The 25,680-nt window shown below is 36.0% G+C and overlaps 1 protein-coding gene across 2 annotated transcripts; it reads right to left on the bottom strand.

Annotated features, from left to right (window-relative positions):
• Positions 1 to 5,058: 5,058 nt before the first annotated feature.
• On the bottom strand, positions 5,059 to 24,978 carry tfe3a (transcription factor binding to IGHM enhancer 3a). Of its 2 annotated transcripts, none has more exons than XM_067394407.1 (10): positions 24,497 to 24,978; positions 19,671 to 19,784; positions 17,285 to 17,513; positions 16,966 to 17,190; positions 13,843 to 13,938; positions 12,155 to 12,272; positions 10,838 to 10,894; positions 10,557 to 10,632; positions 10,177 to 10,324; positions 5,059 to 9,131 (listed from the first exon to the last, which is right to left on the bottom strand). In XM_067394407.1, the coding sequence occupies exons 1-10, from the start codon at positions 24,631 to 24,633 to the stop codon at positions 8,703 to 8,705; spliced, it is 1,629 nt and encodes a 542-aa protein (XP_067250508.1). In that variant the 5' UTR covers positions 24,634 to 24,978; the 3' UTR covers positions 5,059 to 8,702. The 2 variants fall into 2 exon arrangements, with proteins under 2 accessions (XP_067250508.1, XP_067250509.1); XM_067394408.1 differs by lacking the exon at positions 24,497 to 24,978 and adding an exon at positions 22,036 to 22,392.
• Between the last annotated feature and the right edge of the window lie 702 nt (positions 24,979 to 25,680).

Below are 25,680 nucleotides of genomic sequence, written 5' to 3'. Positions count from 1 at the left end.
ATTACTTTTAAAAGTAACTTTCCCCAACACTGTAGAGTTCTCAGTCCCAAAGACGAAAATGACCATCCAGAATTTCATCAGTGACAGGTGCAAAAGTAGACATGGTATGAAGGTGCATCAGTGCAAACGGCATGGGTGACTCGCATTTGTGTGAAGGAATCATTGACATGAAGACGTATACTGGGATTGTACAGAGACATATACTGCCATCAAGTTGACATCTTTCCTGGGAAGCTCGACATCCAGGCCTCATTCTTCACGTGCTAAAACACAGTGGTTTCTTAGACACTCTACACCACAGAGTGGATGTGCTTGACTAGCTGCCTGCAGTCCAGATCTGACTCTTATTGAAAATGTTTGGCCCATGGTGAAAAGAAGAATCAGACAGTGACGACCACGGTCTGTTGAGCATTCCCAAATGATTAAAGTGTAATTAAAAGGAAAGGTAATGTGACACAGTGGTAAACATGCCTCTGTTCCAACTTTTTTGGAGTGTGTTGCAGCCATCGAAATCAAAAAAAGTTGGTCAGTGAAAACATTGGAAATTTTTAAGGGAATTAACATATCACAGATTCTTGATTTTATTGCATTTTACAAAATTCCCCAACTTTTCTGTAAATGGAGTTGTAGCAGACGCTGTTATTTTAGTGACTTACAAATGAAACGTTGCTGAATCTGGCAAATCTAGCGAGTCTCCTGTAGTCTGTGACGTCTTTGACTCCGGGGCCAGCATGATGGGTTTGCTGGACGACTGACCACAATCCTCCTTTTGTTCATTCAAGGTTTTGGAGAAGAAAGAGTGCTGACGTCGTGAAGACTCTCACCCATGAAGAACAACAAACTCTGCAGATTCTTCATGGCTGAGGAGCACCGCAACATTCAAACGGGGTGAAGAAATAATCAGAACTTCCTTTATTTGGCCCTTCAAGGTTAAAAACCACACCTAACACAAGTTTAATACTTCTGTCCTTTATACTAATGGTGTTTCTCTTCTTTGAACATCGCTAGATAACAACAACACTGCATTAAAAGATAAAATACATAAATAAAATACATTTAAATTGTGTGTGTGTGTATATATATATATATATATAATTACTTTAAATATTCTTTTAATTACATATATATTTATACATATAACTGCATATATATTTACCTACAATAAAATTATATATAAAATATAATACATATAATAAATACATATCATTTATACAACATTAAAATATTAATTTAAAAATTACTGAAAATTATTTAAATATTATTTAAAAACTATATATACTATATATAGATATATAACTATATATATATATATATATATATATATATATATATATATATATATATATATATATATATATATAAACTATAAAATTACTTTACATGTTTTAATTGCATATATATTTATATATAATAAAATGTAATATACATAAATACAAATAAACTATATAACATACAACATTAGAAGTACAACATTTAACTTCATTATATATATATAAACATATTAGAAAAATATATATAAAATGTTATAAATACATATAATTTTTATAGTTTTTAAATAATATTTAAATAATGTGTGTGTGTGTATATATATATATATACACACACACACACAAGTATATGAAATTAAAATATTTAATTTACTTATCAATTTTAATGCTAAATATTAAATAAATTTAATATTGCATAATACAGAAGTTAATTATTAATTTAACAAAATAATTATGCCCACCTGTGCAAACAAAATAATTTGCTAATGCAACTTGGTCTCTATTTTATTACAGACATTTTCTTTATGATTTACTTTTCAATTACTCTGAGATCCTGATTATTTTCACACTCGGGAAATAATTTTGGCCTGCCACAAGTGCTAATAAAATCAGCCCTGTTGGCATCGCATCTCAGGACAAAGAGGATACTTCCCGTCCGGGTGCTTTATATCCTATCTGTGATAAAATGACACTCCCTCCCTCTCCCTGATGAAGGATCAAGTGAACTATTAAAACACACAATCCAGACGATCTACCCAGAATGCACTGCAGGTCTGAGTTACACTAACACTCGTGTGCGGGTGGGTTCGAGGTTTCATCCAAAACTAACACAGTTAATATGGGGAAGTGAGATTTCAGAAGAAACAGAAACACATTTTATAGCAGGGAGGTGGAGAGCTGGAATAACAATAATATGGTGTTATACTGTGGTCGGGCTAAAGCAACACATATTCAGCGCTGAGTTTGACAAACAACGAAACACACACAGAACAGACACAACAGAAAGGTGCAGTGACAACCTGACAGGATTTTACTAAGAGTTTTACTAATAAATCCAAACTGATGAATTAAGTTGTTTTTTCATGCTAGAGTTGTACAAATGAGGGTACTTTCTAACCTCTTCGCACAATCTCTCGTATATATAGGCCTCCATTGTCACTGTAGCTTGCATGCGTTCCTGTCTCTTCTGTTCATGCCATTTTTCTTCAACTAGCTACCTTGTAAATTTTCTTCAGCTACCTTGGTTCAACTGACATTTAATGGGTAGTTTTTTGGCGCCTGATTACAATTCCTGCAAAATCACCCAATTTGCATACTTATGCACTATTCTATGATGTTTTTAAGTACAAATATGCTGCGTCCCAATTCGCATACTATGCGTCCTAAATAGTATTCGAAAAAAGAATTAGTATGTCCCAAATCGTTGAAATGAGTATTCCAAAGATACCCGGATGGTGTACTTTTTCTGGTTAGAATTCGAAGTGCAGATCCGTGCACACTTCTAACGGCTAATATTGCCCATAACACGTTGCGCTGTGGACGAGGATTCGATTAGAACTACAAATACGAATAAAAAGTGTTTAAAAACTACAAACATGACGGACGTGCGAGGTACGACGGTTAAGATAAAGGGGCTTGAATGATTAATAAGCAGTGTCTAACCTGACAAAAAGATATTTATTAAATGTTATCCACATTATATTTCATCTGCAACAGCATTGTGAACTTTTATAACGATGTGTTTGGTCATTAACTTTTAAATGCATCATAATGCAAAGATGAGGAGAGTTCTCTGCATGAAAGACCCATGACTGGCAGATCAACGTGCGTCGCACGTCGTGCGACTACATTTCTCTCCGAAACGGTAGGAAAATAAATTTAATTCAATGTGGAGGATTTTAACTGTGACAAGATGATTGACAGGGTAGTTTAAACAGTTACAGGTTGAGTAACTAAGCAACAGAACGTCCGTTAAAGACGCAGTTATGACGAGGTAGTGTCCCAAAACTTGCATACTCTTCTACACACTCAAAAGTATGTACTTTTTCTTTACAAAAACAGTAAATACTTTTAGGACGACGTAGTATAAGTAGGCGAATTGGGACGCAGCAATAGTGTAGTGTGTTCAGACTGAAAATTCCAAAAAGAGAGAGTGCACTTTAAATACTCGGGAACTATAGGGAAATAATGAGAAGAATATCAAAATGCAAAGCAATGCATTAATATTATAAAATAACAAGAATACTTTTTGTGCACCAAAACAACAAAATAACGACTTTTCAACAGTATCTCGTGATGGGCCGATTTCAAAACACTGCTTTGGAGCTTTGCGAATTGAATCAGTGACTCTGATCTCCTATCAAATGGCTAAACTGCTGAAATCACGTGACTTTGGTGCTCCGAATCACTGATTCAATTTGTAAATCTCTGAAGCAGTGTTTTGAAATCGCCCATCACTATATTGTCAAACATCATAAAATAGCTAAAAAGGTTATAATTACTCAAGATATCATGATAACAACTTTTGATCTGGCATTACCGCTTGCATCCTAAAGGTGACCCCCAATCACTCCCCAGTTGCAGCAAACAAAACAAAACAAAACAAAAAGTGTCTGCCCATTGCTCCAGGTGTGTGTTCATGGTGTGTGCTCTTGGATGGGTGAAATGCAGAGCACAAATTCAGAGTATGGGACACCATACTTGACCACACATCACGTCACTCTTTTTCTTACACTTCTAAAGACATGAGATGTTACTGCCCTCTGCTGGACAATCACTTTTATTCTCAAAAATAGGGCTAAATTAGACTGTGTGGATGCTTTTTAGTGCATCTCACAAAATTTGTCAAGAACACATTCTCAGAAAAGTCTGTTAATATGAAGACATTTTTACTTATTGATTTTTACAGGAGTTTGCTATGTATTTTGAATTGCACATTGCATCGTGTTGTGTTTTAGGATTGAAAGAAATGTCAGAAAATGTAAGGTAAAAAAAAACACTGTTAATTTACTCTTTCAGTTCTTTTATTATTATTTTTTAATAAAAGCCTTTTTTGATAGGCCATTTATAAAACCTATTTGGGACCATAATTGTTTTGCATTATATGATTTTTTTTTTTTCACAATTATATTTTTTCCCTAGTTCTCATTAGAAGAAACATTTAAAGTACATTTAACTTTATTTACATATACTGTATATGTTTACCTACAATAAAATTATATATAAAATATAATAATTACATATAATTTATACAACATTAAATTAATTTTATTAATTAAATATTATTTAAAAACTAATATATATATATATATATATATATATATATATATATATATATATATATATATATATATATATATATATATATATATATATATATATACAGTTATATAGGCCATTTATAAAACCTATTTGGGACCATAATTTTTTTTGCATTAAATGATTTTTTTCACAATTATATTTTTTCCCTAGTTCTCATTAGAAGAAAATCTTGTTTTCATTAGTGTAGCACATAAAATTATATGTTTATATTACAAATTTAAAATGAATTAATGTATTTGTTCAATGGTCCCAAATTTATAATAAGTTCAAATAAAAAAATACTAATTTAATCCTAGCATTACTGCATTGCAATAATGAGAATCTGATGAGCATCTTTAATGATATTCACAAACAAACAAACAAACAAACAAACCTGAAAGGTCCTAAAAATAGCATTTATACCATAAAGTTTCTTTAAAAAAACAAAAACAAAAAAAAACCCAATAATACTCAAACAAATGCACTGCTGTTTTACAACTTTATTTATTCTTTTTTCCTAAAAAGTAAAAAAAAAAAAATCTATATATTGAAGAGTACAAAAAGAAATCTGCATAACTGTTGCTTGTTTCAATGTTGTTACGAAAATACAGGGAATAAACATCCAGAAATACAGAACAAACGACAAACACATTCCCTTTGCTCAAGTGTGACTGGACAGTGGACATCTACAGGATATTATCAAGAACATACTCATGAGATGAATGTAAACGCTGCCTAATAGTCTTCTGCAGTACAGTTCTGCAGTTTAGAGTCAACTTGAAGGTCTTTTTAATGAATTTTTAGACAAAGCTCGACACGGCACCGACCACAGAACTGATGGCAAGATTGAGGAAATTTCAGCTGGCAGAAACTGCACGACAACCTCCAAAACACAAATCCCATCGCTGGGCATCCAAAATGGAGGCTTCAAAGAAATATTTACAAAAGTACTTGATAATTTCGCCTAAAAAGAACACGCAATTCCCCAACGGTTTAGGACTGAACGTACGTTTCTTTAGCGGCTGAACACGAGCTGTGCACACAACAGATGCCTTTACCAGAGACAAAATCACCTTAAAGTCACAGAACCACTGAATGCAGTGATACAGGGGTAACACTTACACTGCATACATCCTAACCTTAACTGGGCTGCAATAAGCTTTCATTACATTGATCTGCTTTATGCATTGTATTTTATACACATTGTTTATAAAAAGTAAATCTCTTTCCCTCTTTTGTCAGCAAGGTTCTAAAACGATCCATCACTGTGGATATTAAAGGGTTAGTTCACCCAAAAATTTAAATAATGTCATTTATTACTCCAAACCCGTAAGACATCCATTCATTTTCAGAACACAAATGAAGATCTTTTTGATTAAATTGCCTACGCAAATACCACTTTCAGGCCCCAGAAAGGTAGTAAAGACAAAGTATGTTACTCCAGTGGTTTAACCTCAATTTTATGAAGCAACGCGAGTGCTTTGTTTGTTCAAAAAACATAATTTACCACTTTATTTACAAAATATAAATCTCCAACTCTGCTCTCGCGTCAACACAACACGCATGCGTCGTGGTGCTTTGGTGAACGTGCATTGGAGATTAAAATTTTGTTAAAAAAAAATGGCAAAAAGATCTTTATTAGGGTAATTAATGGCAGAATTTTCATTTTTGGGTGAACCAACCCTTCATTGTCTATTTTGTTTTATTTTAAATAGCAGTGAAAATACATTTTATGTCATCTTAAATGTATGATTTATAGCCTATATGTGGTAAAATAAAACTCTTCTGAATATACGTTAGTCGTTGTGCTAAATCAGCACATAATATATAGATATTATATAAACTATTCACAAGGATGTTTCAACACATAGATGAGCTGTAATGTTGCATACCTACAAGATGTTTTAAACAAGTTGCTATTGCTAACATACATATTCAGATCTGTCTATTCACAACAGGGTAAAAAAAACAATGCCAAACCTAAAAAAAAAAACATTTCATCTTTCTAGTGTGGTATAAAACACACAAGTATTGTGCCAAAATCAACTAAATCAAACCTCACTGTACAGATTCAAAACGTGTTTTCTTCTGATTTCCTTTGCTTTCGGCTCCAAAACTGGGTCTTTAAATCAGGATATGACCATTAATGCCTAAAACACGTATGAAAACCATCAACAGCAGAACGAGTCTGGGAATAAATAAAAACACAACTTCAGAATGTCATCATATTCCTGATAAGGGATGTAAAGACTGCAGTGATACATTTCAAAATCACGATAACGACGGTTTGATGAGTCATTAATGTGATTCGTGGCTCTCTGGCAGAGAACAACAGCAATATTCTGAGCTGAAAGGTCTTTGAATGTCAAAGGAAACACGACGGTCAGCTGCTCACATTAACCTCTGCTACTTCACTATGAAAGTACTTGCATAGACAATCTGACATCAGCACGTAACTAGTTTGAGTGGGATCAAATCAAAATCATAGAGGCCGAGACGCAATGGCACAGATACTGTAGATATGACAGAAACACCATGTTCGACTCTATTCAAGTGTTTATGCTTCAGCGAGGTGATCCGTGTAAATCATACATGGACCTTTCAGACACTCGACATGAAGCTGGTTTGAATTTTTCTCCATTAAAAACACCAGTTTCACATAAAAACACAAACGTCCCAGCAGGAAATGAAAGCAGAGCTGAACAGGATGTTCTCTTTTCTCTGTTGTGTTTTCCTGAGGACATTAAAAGCACGTTTAGGAACAGGTTTACTGCCGCCTTTATCAGTTGCACAGATGTACAGACTAACATTAAAAAAGGGAAATAAAACACAACTGTCCCTTTCATATTTGAAGAGCTAAACACTAACATACAGTCAGCTCCAAAAGTCTGAGACGTTCATAATTTCAAATTACACTACTGTTCAAAAGTTTGGGGTCTGTAAACATTATTTTTCATTTATTAAAAATACAGTAAAAACAGTAAAATATTGCAATATTTATTTTAAAATGTAATTTATTCCTGTGATCAAAGCTGAATTTTCAGCATCATTACTCCAGTCTTCAGTGTCACATGATCCTTCAGAAATCATTCTAATATGCTGATTTACTGCTCAAGAAATATTTATTATTATTATTATCAGTCATTATTATTATGTTAAAAACAGTTTTTGCCACCTAAAATTTTTGTGGAATCCATTAAAAGTGACATTTGAAAGATAAATCTTTTGTAACATTATTAATGACTTTGCTGGGACTTTTGATCAAATTAAAGGTGAAGTAAGCAATTTCAGAGAAACGCTGTTGATCAGCAGTAGAGGGCGTGTCCACTCGTGAGGGGGGAGGTGCCTGTGTTGCATAGTGTGTTTGTGAATTTGGGGGCGGGGTAATAAAGAAAGGGGGTTTGTTTTCGTGATTTCAAATATCAACAGCATTTCTCAGAAATTGCTTACTGCACCTTTAATGCATCCTTGCTGAATAAAAATATTAATTTATTTAAAAAAAACACAGTGACAAACTTTTGAACAGTAGTGTATGTTATTAGCATAATAATTTAAGTTAAAAGTTAAACTGATAACATCTTAGTATTTGGTTTGTCTCTTTTCACTTTAATGACAGCAGCTGACAAGTACAAAATCTAAAATATTTTTACTCTATAATTCAAAATCCTGCGTATTGCATATTTCAAGGTTTAAAGTCTCAGACTTTTGGAGCCCACCATTCGAGTGAGGTCTGAACCTAAAAATAATTATATATTTTACTATTCAGGCATGTTTTTTCCCCAACATGTCTAATATATTCATGTGGTTTGACCTTGAGTTAATATTATAGTGCTACTTTTCATATAACTGCATATTAAAAACACAAAATAGATGTTTAGGACTAAATCTACTCTATGTACATATATTCTTCTATATATTCATCAGAGGTCCAGATGATAAATGAGGCTCTAAACATCAGCGTCTGCTCCCGAAGTCTTTCTATACTCTAGAAAAAAGTCTTGAGGATCTCAAACTCTTTTTACGAGACTTCTACAGTACAGCGATTAATAAAGAGCGTGCCCTCTACTGGCCAACAATGGAGCGCGCAAGCAGGATTTGCAACTTAGAGCAAAACTATCGTCCGAATTGAAGCCGTCACAAGTCTTCTTCCATGCTGAAGCTACTTCTACGACTGCTTGTTTTGGATGCTCCCGGGGAGACTGAGGAAAGCAGGGGATCGGCGCCCCCTACAGGTGACAGAGCGCTGCTGTCATCCATTAAAATATCGCCTAACCCCATATCCGCCATCAGGGCTGGACTAAACACGGAGGCGGCGGGGTCATCCAACTCGCCGAAGCTGAGTGTCCCGAGGTCCAGAGGACTGGTGACCGCCCCGCCAACTGAGGAGGTAGAAGAAGGCGGAGACAGGAAGGAAGAGGGCGTGGTCTGATTGAGGGACAGAAGAGTCTTGGAGAGGTCGTTGCTGGGGTTGTGATCCAGAGTTAAGGTCTGCGACTGGGCCAGCGTGGAGCCAGAGATCTGAGATGAAGAGATGCCGTGGAGACGAGCTTGCATTTCCAGCTCCTGCCGATCACACAGGCACAACATGTTAAATCACAGCAACATTTTAAGATGACAAGGTGCAGAAATTAGGTTTTAATAAGAGTTGTCGATTTTCGGCATTGAAAGTGACAGCAGAGAGTTGAACAAAGGTCAGCTTTATGCAAATGAGCGATGGTGTGATGTGGCGACTGCCAGTGGGATTGCATACGGTTATCTGCTGCCTGATACACAAGGATACAGCAGTTTTACACAAATTGCTACTACTACAAACTCACAGAACAGAAACATCGCTGAGCTCAAGTGATTTAAATTGCTGTCAGTGTCAATTTCTCTCTTTTAAATCCATCTTTCTTGTTTTAGGTTTTTTTTACCTTTTTTTTGACAGCAAGAGTAAAGAGATGACATGAAATGATGGGGAGAAGAAAGCGGGTGTGGGATCAGGACACATAATTCAAATTAGACTCAAATTAGAGTCTTCTGCATTAGCATCAGAACTCAATGTGTCCGAAATGTGTGCTTAACCCCTAGACCATTGCTATAATTCATTCCATGTTACTATGCCAATTTTAAGAAAGGATGCAAATTTTGGGGTAAATGGCAAAATAAAATAAAATAAAATAAAATAAAATAAAATAAAATAAAATAAAATAAAATAAAATAAAATAAAGCTAGACCATTGCTACAATTCATTCCATGTTACTATGCCAATTTTAAGAAAGGATGCAAATTTTGGGGTAAATGGTAAAATACAATAAAATAAAATAAAATAAAAAAAAAAAAATAATAAAAAAATAAAAAAATAAAGCTAGAACATTTTTACAATTTATTCAACGAATGAATTCCAAAAAAAATAAATAAATAAAATAAAATAAAAATAAAATAAAGCTAGACCATCGCTACAATTCATTCCATGTTACTATGCCAATTTTAAGAAACATAAAATCACTAAAACAAACTAAAAATAAAAGCTAATTCTAATACTTATAAAATAGTATATAAAATAATTCTGTGAAATTGATTTAAATATGGCAAAAGAGTTTGTGTGTAAATCTATGCTGCAGAATACCTGAATGCGCAGCAGCAGACTGCGGTTGGCGTGTTCAAGTTTCTTCTGTCTCGTCTCCATCTCTTTGGCTCTCTGCTGCTCCTTCTGTAGCTTGCGGATGTAGTCGACCGACGCCTTTAGGATGGTGCCCTTGTTCCAGCGCATCTCTCTGTTGAGAAAACACACGCAGATACTCATACAGACGCATACACTGAATGAAATCAGTGAAAAAATACTCTACATAAGACAAATACAGTAGTGGGAGACCACTTTGATTTTTTTAAAACCTGAAAACAAACATTTTACGATTACAAAAAAAAAAAAAATCAAACAATGAATTTCACTTAAATGATCACTGTTGAAAACCAAAGAGAAGTGAGAATGAGAGCAGTGGTACTGACGGGTCAGAGGACTTTGGAATGAGAGCTCCGAGTTCCTTAATGCGGTCATTAATGTTGAATCTTCTTCTTCTCTCAACTACAAAACACACACACACACACACACATACATACTTTAGATGGATGGGAACAACTAGACAGGCAAGATGTTTCAGATAACTAGAAATGTAATTAACTTCCTTATCCTCTACCAATGACGGTTAGTCTTCAGGTTTTTATGTGCAGATAGTAATGACATATCTAGAGATAAAAAAGAAACAAATCTGCACAAAATCAAAACTCACTCAGGTTATGGTTGTCTTTTTTCTGTCTCTCCTTCATAATAGCTTTTGCTTCTGCATCTATAAAAAACAAATAACATGGTAATTTATACTTCATATTAAAGGGGAAGTGAGCAATTTCTTTTCCACTAGCATCACCAGACAAACTGCCACAAAAATTACCCGTTTTCAAACAGGTATCCTGAACACTCCCTCAGTCTGCCATTGTTCAAACAAACAGAACGCTGTTTGAGTTCAAGTTATGGTTGAGATGTGGGACCTTTTGTGGGAATCAATCAACAAATAACTTACTTACAATGGTTTCTAAAAGCAAACTGTGATTTTACTACACTTTTTTAGTTTTTCTTAGCTAAATAAACTGTTCACTTTGATTGATAACAGTCCTGTTCACACAGTGACTTACATTATCTTCTCGAATACTGTCTGTATGAACATGCATTAGGAATCAAGCGACAGTGACCAAAGTAATATCAAAGATGGCAATGTCCATAAATCTGCAAAGTCTTATTTTAGACACGACAAGAGTCCAATCTAGCCGCGATTTCATCCATCAAAACTTCATTACCCGACAGAAGCTTTTATATGTGGATGGAGAGCAGAGCATTTGAGTCGGTGGAGAACAGTGACCAGATCTAAAAGCTCATATATCCATCGCCGCAAGTTATTGAAACCACACATGTAAAGCTGCAACACATGGTAGACACGTGTTTGTGCAGCACAGAGCGGCTCTCTCGCACTGTATGACCTGACGGACAACTAGCTGTCCAGTCCGGTTCCGTTCAGACTGGAGTCGGTTATCCAGTCCGTTTTTTCAGAGAATGCAGTTGTGAGTCCCAAAAATGTACGGGAGTGAGTTCGTTTATAGAATACGACAACCGTATTCTGCTGCTGAATGTGGCTTAAGATTCACAAACCATATCTGCCCTCCTATCATTCCAAAAGTCTTATAAAACACTGCCGTTTTAGTAGCAATCGTAATAATTTAGCAGTTTTACTTTACTTTTTTATTGCATGCTGGCCAGTGACTGATAAATGATGGGTATTTGCACTAACCACTTAGTCACAAGTTCTGCAAAACCACAAATATCCACTGACACGATACTGAATCATATGCAGCGATGATTGTATTTTAACAGTGTGTGTGTGTGCGAGAACAGATCTGGGAACTGCAGTGAAATTGGGAAATGGCAAATGTGGTGTGTAACTCTGCTGATACAGTAAGACTGAATCGACTGGCTGGTGAAGGATCGGTGCTAGAGAAATGAGGAAGAAGAAGCAGAGAGATAAAGAAATGGAAGGCCAAAGATGAGAGATACAGACCGGTCAACTCTCTCTTGACGTTGTGCAGGTCTGCAGGGCAGGAGTTGCTGACGGTGATGGTGGGCGCCGCCATGCCCTGACTGCTATACACATCCAGGAGATTTCCTGAGACTGGCAGCTGTTGAAAACCAACCACAACCCATTAAATCAGGGCCCCGCCCACTGCATTATCTCGTCAGAGGCCCCCTCATCACACATGGTGCGCCGTATGGATAACCTTTATTCAGTTCAGATAACCACAAACATGAACCTTCATATCTGAAGGGAAACATCTTTAATAATGGCCAAACGGTTCTTGTGTGCACGTTTATTTGTAAAGTGAAACAAACTAGACTAGGTAAGGACAATTATATGAATAAATCTAAATTATTTTGGAGCTCAAAACATAAAAATGCATAAACATTCCTCTGTCAGTGCTTACTAAAATTTTGAGAACATAAAACAGAGCACATCTAACCACAAATTTATGCTTAAATGCTTCATAAAAAGTGCTGCCACTAATAAAAACATGTACATTTCCATAGTGAATGCGGCAATTTACACAAAAATGGTTTGTTCTGCTAGCATTTCATCAGTGAGGTATTGCATTTCACTGCTTGCATTTCATCAACCCATAGCTGCATTTAGAGTGAAGTCAGAAATTTTTAGAATTACTAAACCAGTTACATAAGATGTTTGAAGTTTCAAACTCGCAAGTTTACCACAAAACACGTTTCATTCATCTTGACAAACAGCCAGTCTGAAAGGTAACTTTTGATTTGTGAAACCGATGAGGTGACACCTGTGCAAAAATCAATTATGTAAAATTCATCCAAATTTCTTTTGAGTCTGCAGTACTGAGGCATAGATCTTGGCCAAGACATGCCCAGATAAACCCATTGGATTGCTAAGATTATTTAAACCAACCAAAACACAAACCTACCATCTTTACACCGCATTTACACAGAAAGTGACAAGACAGGCAATTAAACAGAGAGATGAAATGTGCTAAATTTACCTCAATCTGGCCCTTTTTCTTTTCATTCTCCGGCAGTAAAACCAGAATCCTCATGTTCTCTTACACGCCTGCAAAGTGCTTCCTCTTTCTATGCGTCTCTCCGTAAAAAGGGACGTTTAGAAATGGGGAAATATGTTCTGGAGCATTAAAAACACCACAGAAATCAGCTCATGCACACACATTGAATGGCCGGTGTCTCTGCATGTGTGTGCGCGGCAGCTCTCTGTCACTCCTCAGCGGTGCGGCGACCCCACCCATTGTGAACCATGTGTCAGAAGTTTATATTTGCTTCCAGTGTTTCAAGCCCACATTCAACCCAAACGTCCCGAATGCAAACAATACACTGACGATACTGAAGCCCATGAGCCTATCGTAACTGGTTACACAAGTGCCTCTACCTGAACTCCTCCCACACTCAACTGAAAATTACTGATTTGAAAACGAAATTGTATTTCCAAAGCAATGGCATGTCAGAGCAGGATTCGCTTGGAGACAAATTTCCTTGCAAAAGACTAAGGCAGAAATGTGGGCATCAGTGAATTAACTGGAAACTATGACTAATGGCTGTTTCATCATCATCAACAGCAAATTATATAAAAAAAGTTATGCATGTAAAATCTTTACTTAATCTGTTCTTATGAAATGAATTGCTCAGTTGATCCTCAACAGAGTTGAGGATGTTGCTACATACCGTGTTGGGAAGCTGCAAACCCGAGTCGATCAGTGTCATAAATTCATCGTTTAAACTCGATTCCAGGCTGATGATGTCATCGATGACGTCTTCAATCTGTGCATATCGAAAAGAGAGGGAAAAAACGGTTTAGCAGGACTTGTAGATAAACTTTTACACTCCTTCCATCACAAGAAGCTGCTTTAAAGTGTGACTTCCATGTTGAGTCATGAAGCAGAAGGATTTCTAAATAACACACTACACAGCAGTTTCCAGAGTGACACACCGGCCACATGGAGATGAGAAATACAGACATCCGATTCAAAGTCTGAAATAAGTCTCGAACCTTAGCCAGCTTGTATTTCATGGTAGGGTTTTCCAGCCAGTGGTTTTGATTGAGAAGGCTCCTTCAGTACATGAACAGGAGAAATACAGGACTGAAAGGCTTTAATAGCCAAGCCCACACAAAGTGCAAAGTGTGCTAGGGTCATTGAGCCTCGAGTGTGATATTTACCAGCACAATGTGGTACCAAAAGCAAAGTGCCAGAGAGAGTCTGGCCGACTTCACGCAGACCTGACAAAGCGCACTATTGTATTTAGTAAACGCAGGGCGAATTCTTCAAAAGAATCTTTCCGAGTCTCAGAGCTAAACACTTAATTAGTTGTCTAGCATACTCTAAACGGCTTAAGAGTTGAGATTATTAGGGCAATAATTACTGGTTAGTGCAGTTTTGTAAGCATGTGAAATTCACAGACTATGACTAGCAAAGTAAGCGGCCTAATGTACAAGCTGGTTGGAGAATAAAACCTTATCCTGTCAATGCAGCATTGTTTGATAACACAACACTAAACTTTGACTTCTCACACAAGCTATATCATATACAGAAAATGAAAGTGAATGGTTAGTGTGCTGATATCTTATTGCGATAGATCTGGGTCAGATTTGAGATACTGTATATAAAATCCTCAAAACTATAGGGATATCTGTACTGTAATTAGTCATAGGAATAGTAAAAGTTACTGTGTAATTTTGCATGTGAAAGTAGGACAGAGCGCTTATATATACAGGGCCTAAAACTTTTTGCCACACCTCCCATTGGGTGATGACTTAAGAAAATTAACCATAAATATTTTTACCAGCCATTTTGCAAAAACAGGCAGTTATGACACCAAAATTTTAGATAGCAAATTTCAGGCACAGAAATGTAATAATCAAATGAAACATAACACTGCATAGTCCTCACTGAAAGTTACAAAAGTTATTCAGTCAAGAGCAATGACTGATTTTTCTCCGCCTTTTGTTGTCTGATAAACATTAAAAACACAGACAGCAGCACGTTTATTAGGCTACTGTCACTTTAAGAGCTAATGCACGGATCCAATATACTGATACACATGCGGTTTCTTTCTCAACTGTTTCTCAACTGTACTCCACAGTACGGTTATTTTAGTTACATAACTTTGTTATTTTATTTAAATTCAGTATTTGAACGCTGTCTTGAGACGCGGCTTTCTGGGTGCACGCTTCGGATGTTCGCACACAGAAAACTTCCTACACGGCGTGCGAATACTGAATTGAGTGTCCTTTCGCGTCTTCTTGCACTAGAATATTTAAATTGGCAAAGCTTAAACTTTCGTGATGATGCAGCACTGGCCCATCACCGAGCGTCATTCACGCTCATGTTCTCACAACATTGCATTGCTAGTATTCATAAAAATGTTACCATCCAATGACAATTGACACCGTTTCATATCAACACCAATTTTTACTCATATTTGCAGATTGATGAGTATATATATATATATATATATATATATTTGAAGATACACATATATGCGCCAAAAGTGATATCTGGAGTCCGGAGGGGATATTTGTTTTTACCTTCCAAAAAAAAAAAAAAAAAAGCATTAAAAAACAAAAAGCTCACAGGAAAAAGCATACATTGACTACAACATAATCAGTTATTAATATTTCGGCGGTTCTCTCTTGTTTTTGCATGTTTATCATTTCTTTGTATGACATCCAGGGCAAAAATTATGTCTGCACAATTTGGTATGTTTCATTGCGTAATCACAAATAAACCAATTGACTCCAGGTACAACTACGCAATATATTTGAAAAATCTTTAACAAATTTAATGATATTTGAATAAATGGTGAAGATGACAATTTTTCCAGGCCAGACATCACTTTTTTTATATGTATTTGTTCGATTTCCAGGGAATACATGAGCTAATAAAAAATTAACCTTGAAAGCAGTATAAGTCCCTTTTGTATAATCATGTCTGCCAAATGCATAATTGTATATGTTTGTGCTATGGTTACTTTTTTAAGCAATCAAAAATTTATTGAAAATGATTTTTCAAAAAGCCATATTAAGAATATCACAGAGACTTTGGATATCTGGTGACAGCATGAAACCACACAGAACACCCTAGCAATAACATAGAAACACCGCACAACACCCTACAATCATGCCAGGAACAAGTTACACTAAAATCTAGTAACTGAGCAGTGATAGTAGAGGTTATTTTGTAATTGTGCATGTAAAAGTAGGCCAGAGCAGAGAACATTACGTTATGCTGTTAGTGATTGTGTAAATGGGTCATCTTTTGTCATGGCATTAGCTCAAGAACTCTTATCTTTACTATTTTTACAATAACTTTATTATTAAACTTACATAATTTAAAGATACACAACCATTCAAAAGTTTGGGGTCGGTAAGCTTTTTTAACGTTTTTGTAATGAGCCTTGTATGCACACCAAGACTGCATTTATGTGATCAAAACATACAGTAAAACCAGTAATATTGTGAAAAATTATTACAAATTAAAATAACTGTTTTCTATTTGAATACATTTTAAAATGTCATTTATTCTTGTGATTCAAAGCTGAATTTTCAGCATCATTACTCCAGTCTTCAGTGTCACATGATTCTCCAGAAATCATTCCAATATGCTGATTTGATGCTCAAGAAAAATTTGCTAATATTTGAAACAGAAATCTTTTGTAACAATATAAATGTCTTTGTCACTTTTGATCAATTTAATGCATCTTTGTTAAATAGAAGTATTAATATGTTTATCACATTCTTGCCAATATACATTTTATAACAGAAACATTTGATCTGGGTTCAGTTTGTACCTCTTCTTTGTTCGATCCAAGGCTGAGCACAGCCAGCGGGCTGCTGGGAGTGCTACTGGCAGCAGGGGCCAACTCAGGGGCAGAGGCAGGCTGGGGAGAAGGCGACGTTGCCAGTGTCTGATTGGCTATTTTATTGCCAAGAGTGTGAGAGAGGTATTGCTTCACTTGCTGCCTTTGAGCTTGTTGGATGTGGTACTTTGTTGGGTTTTCCAAGTGAGTTTGAACCTAGTATTCAAACACAGAACAACTTTAGTTCCCCCTAATGTTGTAAACAGTATTTAAACATCCAAATCATCATATTTGATTTCTCATGTGATACCTTCAGCACTTCCACAGGAACCTGGGCCGGGGTGGCAGGCAGGGAAGAGGCGACGGAGATGGCAGGGGTGGCGCCAGTAAGGCGCTGCTGAGCGCTGGAGGCCTGTTTCTGGGCCTCTCGTCTCTCCTGGTCCTGAGCCTGCTGTCGCATCAGCTCCTGCCTCATCAACACACGTGACGTCATCACGGAGCCGGCTGGGGTCACGGGGTCAGCAGAGGTCAGAGAGCCACTACGAGGGCAGACGATGAGAAGATAAATAAGCTTAGAGTACCACGCTACACTCCCGTGCTGTAATCATATTACTGCATGCTATTTTTGAAACACAGGACTGAGAGTTCACAGATGAGACAGAGACCGATTTAAGACAGACGGCGTGAGAACTGGTCGAAACAATTTTCTCTTGTTCATGAGATCATGAAACTTTATTTGTCATGTTAAACTAAGGTTGTCAAAAGTAATGACTACTGAAATGTTAAAAATGTGAAGATAACAGCATTTCCCCCTAGCATTTTGAGCGGATTCTTAAACACCTCTTGTCCGAATGGCCATTTTGTTCATGTGCTCAACGTCTGTGATTGGCTACAATGATCAAAGCTTCAAAAACATGTTGTAAATAAATAGACATGTTTGACGCTCTTCACCAAGCGCTTACACAGATACACACAGGAGCGTTTGAAAGCATTCATAATATAGGCCTATCTACTGATAGACAGATCCGCTGATAGACACCTGCTTTCAAACGCTTCTGTTTATTTGTGTAAGCAATCAGTGAAGATGCTGGTTTCATCACATTTTTTACATTTCAGTACAGACTTGAAACAGAAGTCGGTACTTTTGACAACCCTATGTCAAACTCCTTAATTGCATTCCTCATAAAAACAAAAGCTATTGAATAAAAATAGAGTTAATTTCTTATTTAAAAGGTCTTATTGTACATGCTACTTGGAAGAAAAATCTCAAAATGTAATGACTTTCTCTGCCTGAGGCACAGCAGGGAGAATATAGAAACCAATAAAATGATTGCCTCTTTATGATCCAATTAAATCCTGATGAATATAATCAAATCCTGCTCCACATTATTTCCTGCTGAATATCATTTCACTCTGAAATAAATCATATTGTGGAAGGTAAATTCAGTTGAAATGCTTGTCAAAAAAGTGACATATTTCCTTAATACATTTTATTTGTCTTTTTTTTTTTATCATTGCAGGTTATTCCAAAGAAAAAAGTTATGTTCTCATAATATTTCATCAAAACAAGATAAAATATTAATCAAATATTAATAAAATAAAACATGAAAAAAAAAAAAACATGTTTTTTTCCAACTCCTTTCATCCAATCATGTCAAATAGAGACCAATTCTCACAATCTAGTCAACTGATAGGGAAAATAAAGTCTCATCCTACATATTTTTCACTTTAGACAGTTTTATGCAAAGTAACTTGCAAATGAGAATAATACAAACAAAACACGTCCTTTGTAACTTATCAGTGGTGCCATCAACTACAGAACAAAATCTCTCTGCATTTCCAATGATACAGCCTTCACATTTCTTTCACACGGGCTTTTTTTCTGATGAGTCATTGTGGGAAGTCGTAGAGCAAACAGAAAACAAGCAGCCAAGACCATGCTGCCTCAAACACATTGTTTGCAACAAGCAAATCCAAAGATTACGATGTCAGGCAGATCACACTGTCAGATAAGACTGTGTGGGAGACAGCAGCGTGTGAACTTTGACACCGTTGTATAATTGATTTATCTTAAAAAACACTTGGTTAAGTAATTCTTTGCAAAACCGTCTGAGCCACACCTTAAACATATTACTCCATAATCAATATGTTTTTTTGTAAGGAGAGCTGAGGAAAGAGGTATTATGATTGATCATGGTGTTTAGATTTGTGCTGAATCACTGGGAAGCCCCTGGAAACAGACACCGGGAAGTTCTGTCAACAGAAACCCAACGCCAGGACAGCATGCACTGACCTGCCTCATCGCAGAAAAAACAAGCAGCGCTCACACAAATGAGCAAAAAACACAACACTGGTGGATAATTTCATACAAAATGAGCGATACGCATCTGAGTGACACAGCAAACCAAGAAGAATGTAGAATATGTCAACAATTCAGAAATACGGTAACTCATTGCCGGTAAAATCCCACGGGGTAAAGCTGATTACAGTGTAAAAAAAATTACAGGTATGTGGCAAAACGTGACAAAGTACACTTCTAGACATCTAACGCGGAGTATGCAGGAAGTAAATCAGATATGATTGCCGTTCTCTCAAAAGCATATCTGGCATGCGGCCACAATTTAAATGAGTAGGTGACAGTACAGATACAAACAGGAAGTATGTATTTATATAATCGGATCATTCACCGGACTCACCTTGGAGTGATGGGCTGACTCTTGAGCTCGTAGAAGGTGTCCGAATCGGAGGAGAAAATGCCTTCCACCTCAATATCTGCCACGATCCCAGACTCAGGCTGAAGGGGTTCAACACTGAGAGGGGAAGAACACAGCAACGTCATATACTGTCAGTCCACAAACATCTCCCATTATCTGACATGTTGATGCAGAGACCGTGAACAGGAGCGGTGTACTGTAACATCCTGCAATGATTAAAGTCTGTCAGATACACTAAACTCACAATACTATTTAATACACAGCTCACAAACTTTGATGGTGGGAAAAAACACACACATATACATTACACAGAATACAGTATATATATGTAACGGATCATAGCGGATCCGCGCATGCATGTGATACATGGATTAACTGCAAAGTTTAACCATCATAGAGTGAAAGTTTATAATTTGAATGTTTGACAATTCACACATTCTAGCGATTTTAAAGGGAACTCAATTCGGTATTCGTGTGCTATTATCTGTGCACACAGCGCGTTTCAGACAGCACACTAACGCTGTATTCCTCTTTTTATGTATTCTTGCGCTTGAATGGACACACAAAATTATGTCAAAATGCCCATTTTGGCTAGTATTCACAAACACAGTAGGTTATGTCTTAAAGTCAGCATGAAATCAACATCCCCTCCAACTGTCAGTTTGCTGTGAGCTGAATGGAATTCTAGATCCAATCAATTCCCATTGGGAAAAAATAAGCCACGCCCTCCATTTTTTCTCATTCAATACTCTGTTTCACTCGAAAATACATCACAATACTGAAGAGAAGTCAGTCACAACTTCTGGTTAACGATGACTTTAAGTGAACGTAAACAGTTGAGAAAGAAATCAGATGTGTATCATTATATTGCATCAGTGCATTAGGTCTTAAAGTGACAGCAGCCTATAAATACCTGCGGCTGTCTGTCATTAATGACAATCAAACAACAAAAGACAGCTTTAACAAAGATTCATCTATATTTAGCTTATACAGTGAATATATACACTGCCATTCAAAAGTTCGGAAACATTATTATTTTTAATGTTTTCGAAAGAAGTCTCTTCTACTCATCAAGCCTGCATTTATTTGATTTATATTTCTATTATAATATACTTTAAAATATAATTTATGTCTGTGATGCAAAGCTGAATTTTCAGCATTATTAAATCCAGTCTTCAGTGTCACATGATCCTTCAGAAATCATTCTAATATGCTGATTTATTACAAATGTTGTGCTGCTTAACATTTTTAATAATGTGATACTTTGTTTCAGGATTCTTTGATGAATAAAAAAAGAGCAGCTTTTATTTAATTTAAGTCTTTTGTAACAATATACACTGCTGTTCAAAAGTTCAGGGTCAGTGTTTTTCTTTCTTTCTTTTTTTTGGAAGAAATTAATACATTTTTTCAGCAAGGATGTGTTAAATTGATAAAAAGTGATAGTAAAGATTTATATTGTTAGAAAATATTTCTATTTTCAATAAATGCTGTTCTTTTTTGACCATTTATTCATCAATAAATCCTAAAAAAAAAAGTATCACAGTTTCCAAAAAATATTAAGCAACACAACTGTTTCCAACTTTGATAATAATTGAGTATCAAATCAGCATATTAGAATGATTTCTGAAGGATCATGTGACACTGAAGACTGAGTAATGATGCTGAAAATCCAGCTTTGCATTACAGAAAAAAATTATATTTTAAAGAATATTAAAATAGAAAGCCATTATTTTAAATTGTAATTATATTTCACAATATTACAAAGGACTGTCTTTTCTGTATTTTTGATCAAATAAATGCAGGCTTGATGAGCATAAGAGACTTCTTTAAAAACATTAAAAAGGTAATGTTTCCAAAGTTTTGAATGGTAATTCAAAATATAAATATATATATATATATATATATATATATATATATATATATATATATATATATATATATATATATAAATATATAAAATTTACATGTGTTAATTATGTATACTACTGATGTATGACATAAGTGCCTTACAAAAGTTGCTCATAAAGGGCAGCCTACCTAAACAGCATTAAGCTTTTATGGCCTTTTTTTTCTTGGGCACCAATAGCAAAACCCTAATGAGCATAAATGTCCCAAAACTAGTCAGCTTCCTATCTATGCAACATTTATTGCCACTGATCCCAAAAACTGTGTCTAGATAGGGAGTTCACGGAGCGATTGAGAGACATCCACTATCTCACCAACATGTCACTGTAACAGAAAGGCGACAATCACATCCACAACACCATCACCTCCGAGCATAAAGTATGAAATACTATCCTCAGAAAGCTCTAAATGCATTTTTAGACCTTTCACAGATATCACATACCTAAAGCCTCTTCTGGTTAGTGCAATAATCCAAGTGATGTAATCAGCTCAAACGTTATCAAACGAAACCATTCCTGTAAATCCGGTTTGTAAACCGCATCAACTCATGGTCAGCATCTGAATCTCGGACTGATACGAGCTGTCACACTGATTTGCACGGTCTAAAGGCGAATTTACGAGCAGAGCATCCGCCGTTTCGCTTGTGTTTTGGTTTCACCAGGTGGCCATGTTTGTGCTACTCCGAGCACGCGAAGCTCCTCCATCCTCCGGTGAAATTATGAAATTCCGAAACCTACTACGATGAAGGCTTAGCTCATGTATATTAAAAATGTCATTCAATCGTTGCTTGGTAACCTTCCTGGAGCTGTCAGTATGAAAACCAAATTAATATTTATTGACCAAACCTCCACTACTCGTTAATTGGCCAGCTGACTAACGCCCACGCTTGCCTTTGAGCCAATCAGCTTCGCTGTCTTGGGGAAACTAATTAATATTCATGAAGAACGCCTTCATCGTAGTAAAGCATATACGCTTCCAGGTCTCTAGAGACTCGAGCTTTCAGGCTGCGGAACTTTCCTTAAATACCCAAATTTCAACGAAAATGACAAAGTACACGCGAAAACTTTCCCTAAACTTACATAAACTGTGTTTTCAATGTGTATTAGCTGCGGACATCCCTAATAAAAACACCTTTACTAAAAAGTCAATAGTCACCGCCAGAGGGAGTCACTGCATCAATTCTATATCAAAATCAATTTTTAATTTATAATAATTTATAATATTTACAACTTATAATTTATAATCAATTTATAATCGATAACAACAGCATTTATCTGAAATATAAAGTTTTTGCAACATTATAAATGTCTATACTGTCACTTTTTAATGCATCCTTGCTGAATAAAAGTATTAATTTCTTTAATTTCTTCCACCCAAAAAAAACTCTTACTGACCCCAAACTTTTGATTGATAGTGATCTTACAAAAGCTTTGTATTTCAGATAAATGCTGTTTTTTTTTTACTTTCTATTCATCTAATAATCCTGAAAAAAAATGTTTTCAACATTGTTAATAATAATAATAATAATAAGAAATGTTTTTCAAGCAGCAAATCAGCATATCAGAATGAATTCTGAAAGATCATGTGACACTGAAGACTGGAGTAATGATTGGCTTTTTTATAAGCATTTGCAATATTGTAATATTTTATATAAGAATGGAAAGTACCTCATCTCTTTAGGTACTGCTGTAATACTTCATTTCACTCTTACTGTACTGAACACAACTACCACCATGATGTGACAATAAAGAATATTGAACTTTGAAAGCACATTATGCAATGTAAAACATAAAAATGTAAACTTTTATGGCAATTGGGCTGTAGACAGAAAAAGCTGTGGTCATGTCTTTTTCCTGAGTTCAGCAAATGAAAAACACATTCCTTTTGGGTACAAAAGGAGCAAAATAGCGTGCGCTCAGCAAGCATTCAGTCAATGCAAGCAAGAACTTGAGAGGAAGCCGAGCAAAAACATGGATAAAGAAAAAAAGAGAAAGGGAAAATGTGTGGGTAGATTTGCTGAGTCATATCCCGTGAAATCTGAGGCTCAGGACAGAAAGTGCAAAGCTAAGCCTCCGGTTAAACGGCTATAGTGGGTGAGAGTAACACAGACGGACATTCCAGAGGAATTGTTTTGGCAGGGTTGAAGGGAGTGGGGTAGTTTTAAAGGTCGAGGCTGGTTAGATGGCTTTGATGGTCGGGTTGAGGAATTAAAGGAGATGGTTCTTCTGATATTCTGAAAACGTCGATGTGCATTTGAATAAAAAGATTTTAATGTGCAACGGCTTTCTTCCTGCAGCACACAATATTTAGAAACTTCAAATAATATTTGTAATGCCTCAACTTTGGTTAATTTGTGTAATAGGCTAATATTGCATCTTTATAATTTATAACAGAGCAGAATGAGAAAAAAATGTAAATAACTGACCTCAAAACAGTCAAGTTATATGCAAAAATAAAATTCATAGCTAACCCTTAAAAAAGAAGCAGAACAGTCTGACAGTCTAAATTTATTAGAAGTTGTAAATGCATGCTTTACAACTTAGTTTTTAACATGTAATGTTTAATTCAATGCATTACTTGCCATTTCTTTGTAACTGTTGGTTCTGAGTGATTTTTTTTTTTTTTAAATTCAGTGTTTGTACACACTAAAACTCAACAATCTCCATTCAAGTGATGAAACAAAGAGCTGAACAACCTCTAATCCAAAGCATGATCCATGTTTACTCATATCAGCATCTGCATTAAGTTGTTTATCTTCCAAGACTTGTCAATACATGCACTAATTTAAAGTAGCCTTAAGATCAATCTAGTGCACTACAGTCTGCAGGATCCCATGAATGCAAATGCAAAACAACAGTTTGAATCAGTCGACTACAGAGTTTATGTGATGCTCGTGCACTAACCTGATGAGATTGACAGATTCGGCCGAGGAGTCCAGTATGACGTAGACGGTCTGGGGACGCTCGTGCTGCGCCTGTTGTCCAGGTAACGCCACTTCCGCTCTTCCCTTCTCGGGTCTGAAGGAAGGCAGACTGGACATTTTCTCCAGGAGCGAAATGGTATTTACAAACAGCAAAATAAACGAGCTAGAGTAACTGAGCAACTGGTAGCGATAATAGTCTGAGCTCAAGTTAACAAACTATATCAAATCCAGCTGTTTTCTGAAGAGGTTAAAATAGAGGACTGTCAACAAACCGTTACAAAATTTTCACTGCCTCCCGTATCGATGCTTTGTTTATCTGTCTAGACTAGAGCTTGATGAAAAATAAATGCCTATTTGACGGCCAAAGTCCTTAGTTCGTCTGTTAGTGTCTAGCTGCTGTGCTCACCGTTATCTTGCTCTCTTCTCCTCAACTGAGTGGTGTAAACCCATAGACTGTAAACCTTTGACTGGAAAACCCCACAGTGACGCTCCATGATCAGCCGAGTGTGGACAGACAGACGAGCGGTCCAATAGCTGAGCAGCAGGGCGGGACTTCACTGACATCAGCCAATAGGCGAACGATAGAGTACTTGTTTACTTCAAACGTTAGGTCACCCTTTGATAAAACATTACAAACTATTTCGTCATCCTTTAGATTTAGATTATGTGTCCCTTTGTGATGTTATGAAAAGAATACTACAATAAAATAATGTTGATGATGAAATTCAATTAATTCACTGCGCTTTAATTGAGCACATAGTTTAGTCAGAATTTATTACGCCTAGATTAAGTAATGCATAGGAATGTTTTTGACAGAGGCACAAATCACGTGTGAGACCCATTATATATATGTTTAATAAACTATTATATAGCTAGATGTATGTATCTTCTCTTTAAAATTGTGATTTTTGTCCTTTTCCTCAATCGTCAAACATATTGACCTTCGCTTCTATGGTTTAGATCTTATTCTATTGAAGAAAAGTGCCTTTTACACATACATGAACTCTGGTAAGATATTAAAAGGCTAGTTCACCCAAAAATGAAAATAATGTCATTTATTACTCATCCTCATGCCGTTTGACACCCGTTAGACCTTCGTTCATCTTCGGAACACAAATTAAGATATTTTTGTTGAAATCCGATGGCTCCTTGAGGCCTGCATAG

The sequence above is a fragment of the Chanodichthys erythropterus genome, chromosome 9 (genome assembly GCF_024489055.1).
Source record: "Chanodichthys erythropterus isolate Z2021 chromosome 9, ASM2448905v1, whole genome shotgun sequence".
In the NCBI taxonomy this organism is placed as follows: Eukaryota; Metazoa; Chordata; class Actinopteri; order Cypriniformes; family Xenocyprididae; genus Chanodichthys; species Chanodichthys erythropterus.
This window is presented reverse-complemented; position numbering and strand designations above follow the sequence as displayed.

Excerpts from the sequence above, each read along its gene's own strand:
- tfe3a (XM_067394407.1), bottom strand. The coding sequence starts at position 24,633 with ATGTCCAGTCTGCCTTCCTTCAGACCCGAGAAGGGAAGAGCGGAAGTG. Across the intron at positions 19,785-24,496 it reads GAATCTGTCAATCTCATCAG|TGTTGAACCCCTTCAGCCTG; the intron begins GTTAGTGCACGA and ends TTCCCCTCTCAG. Across the intron at positions 9,132-10,176 it reads GTCTGCTGCTGCGCATTCAG|GAGCTGGAAATGCAAGCTCG; the intron begins GTATTCTGCAGC and ends TGTGATCGGCAG.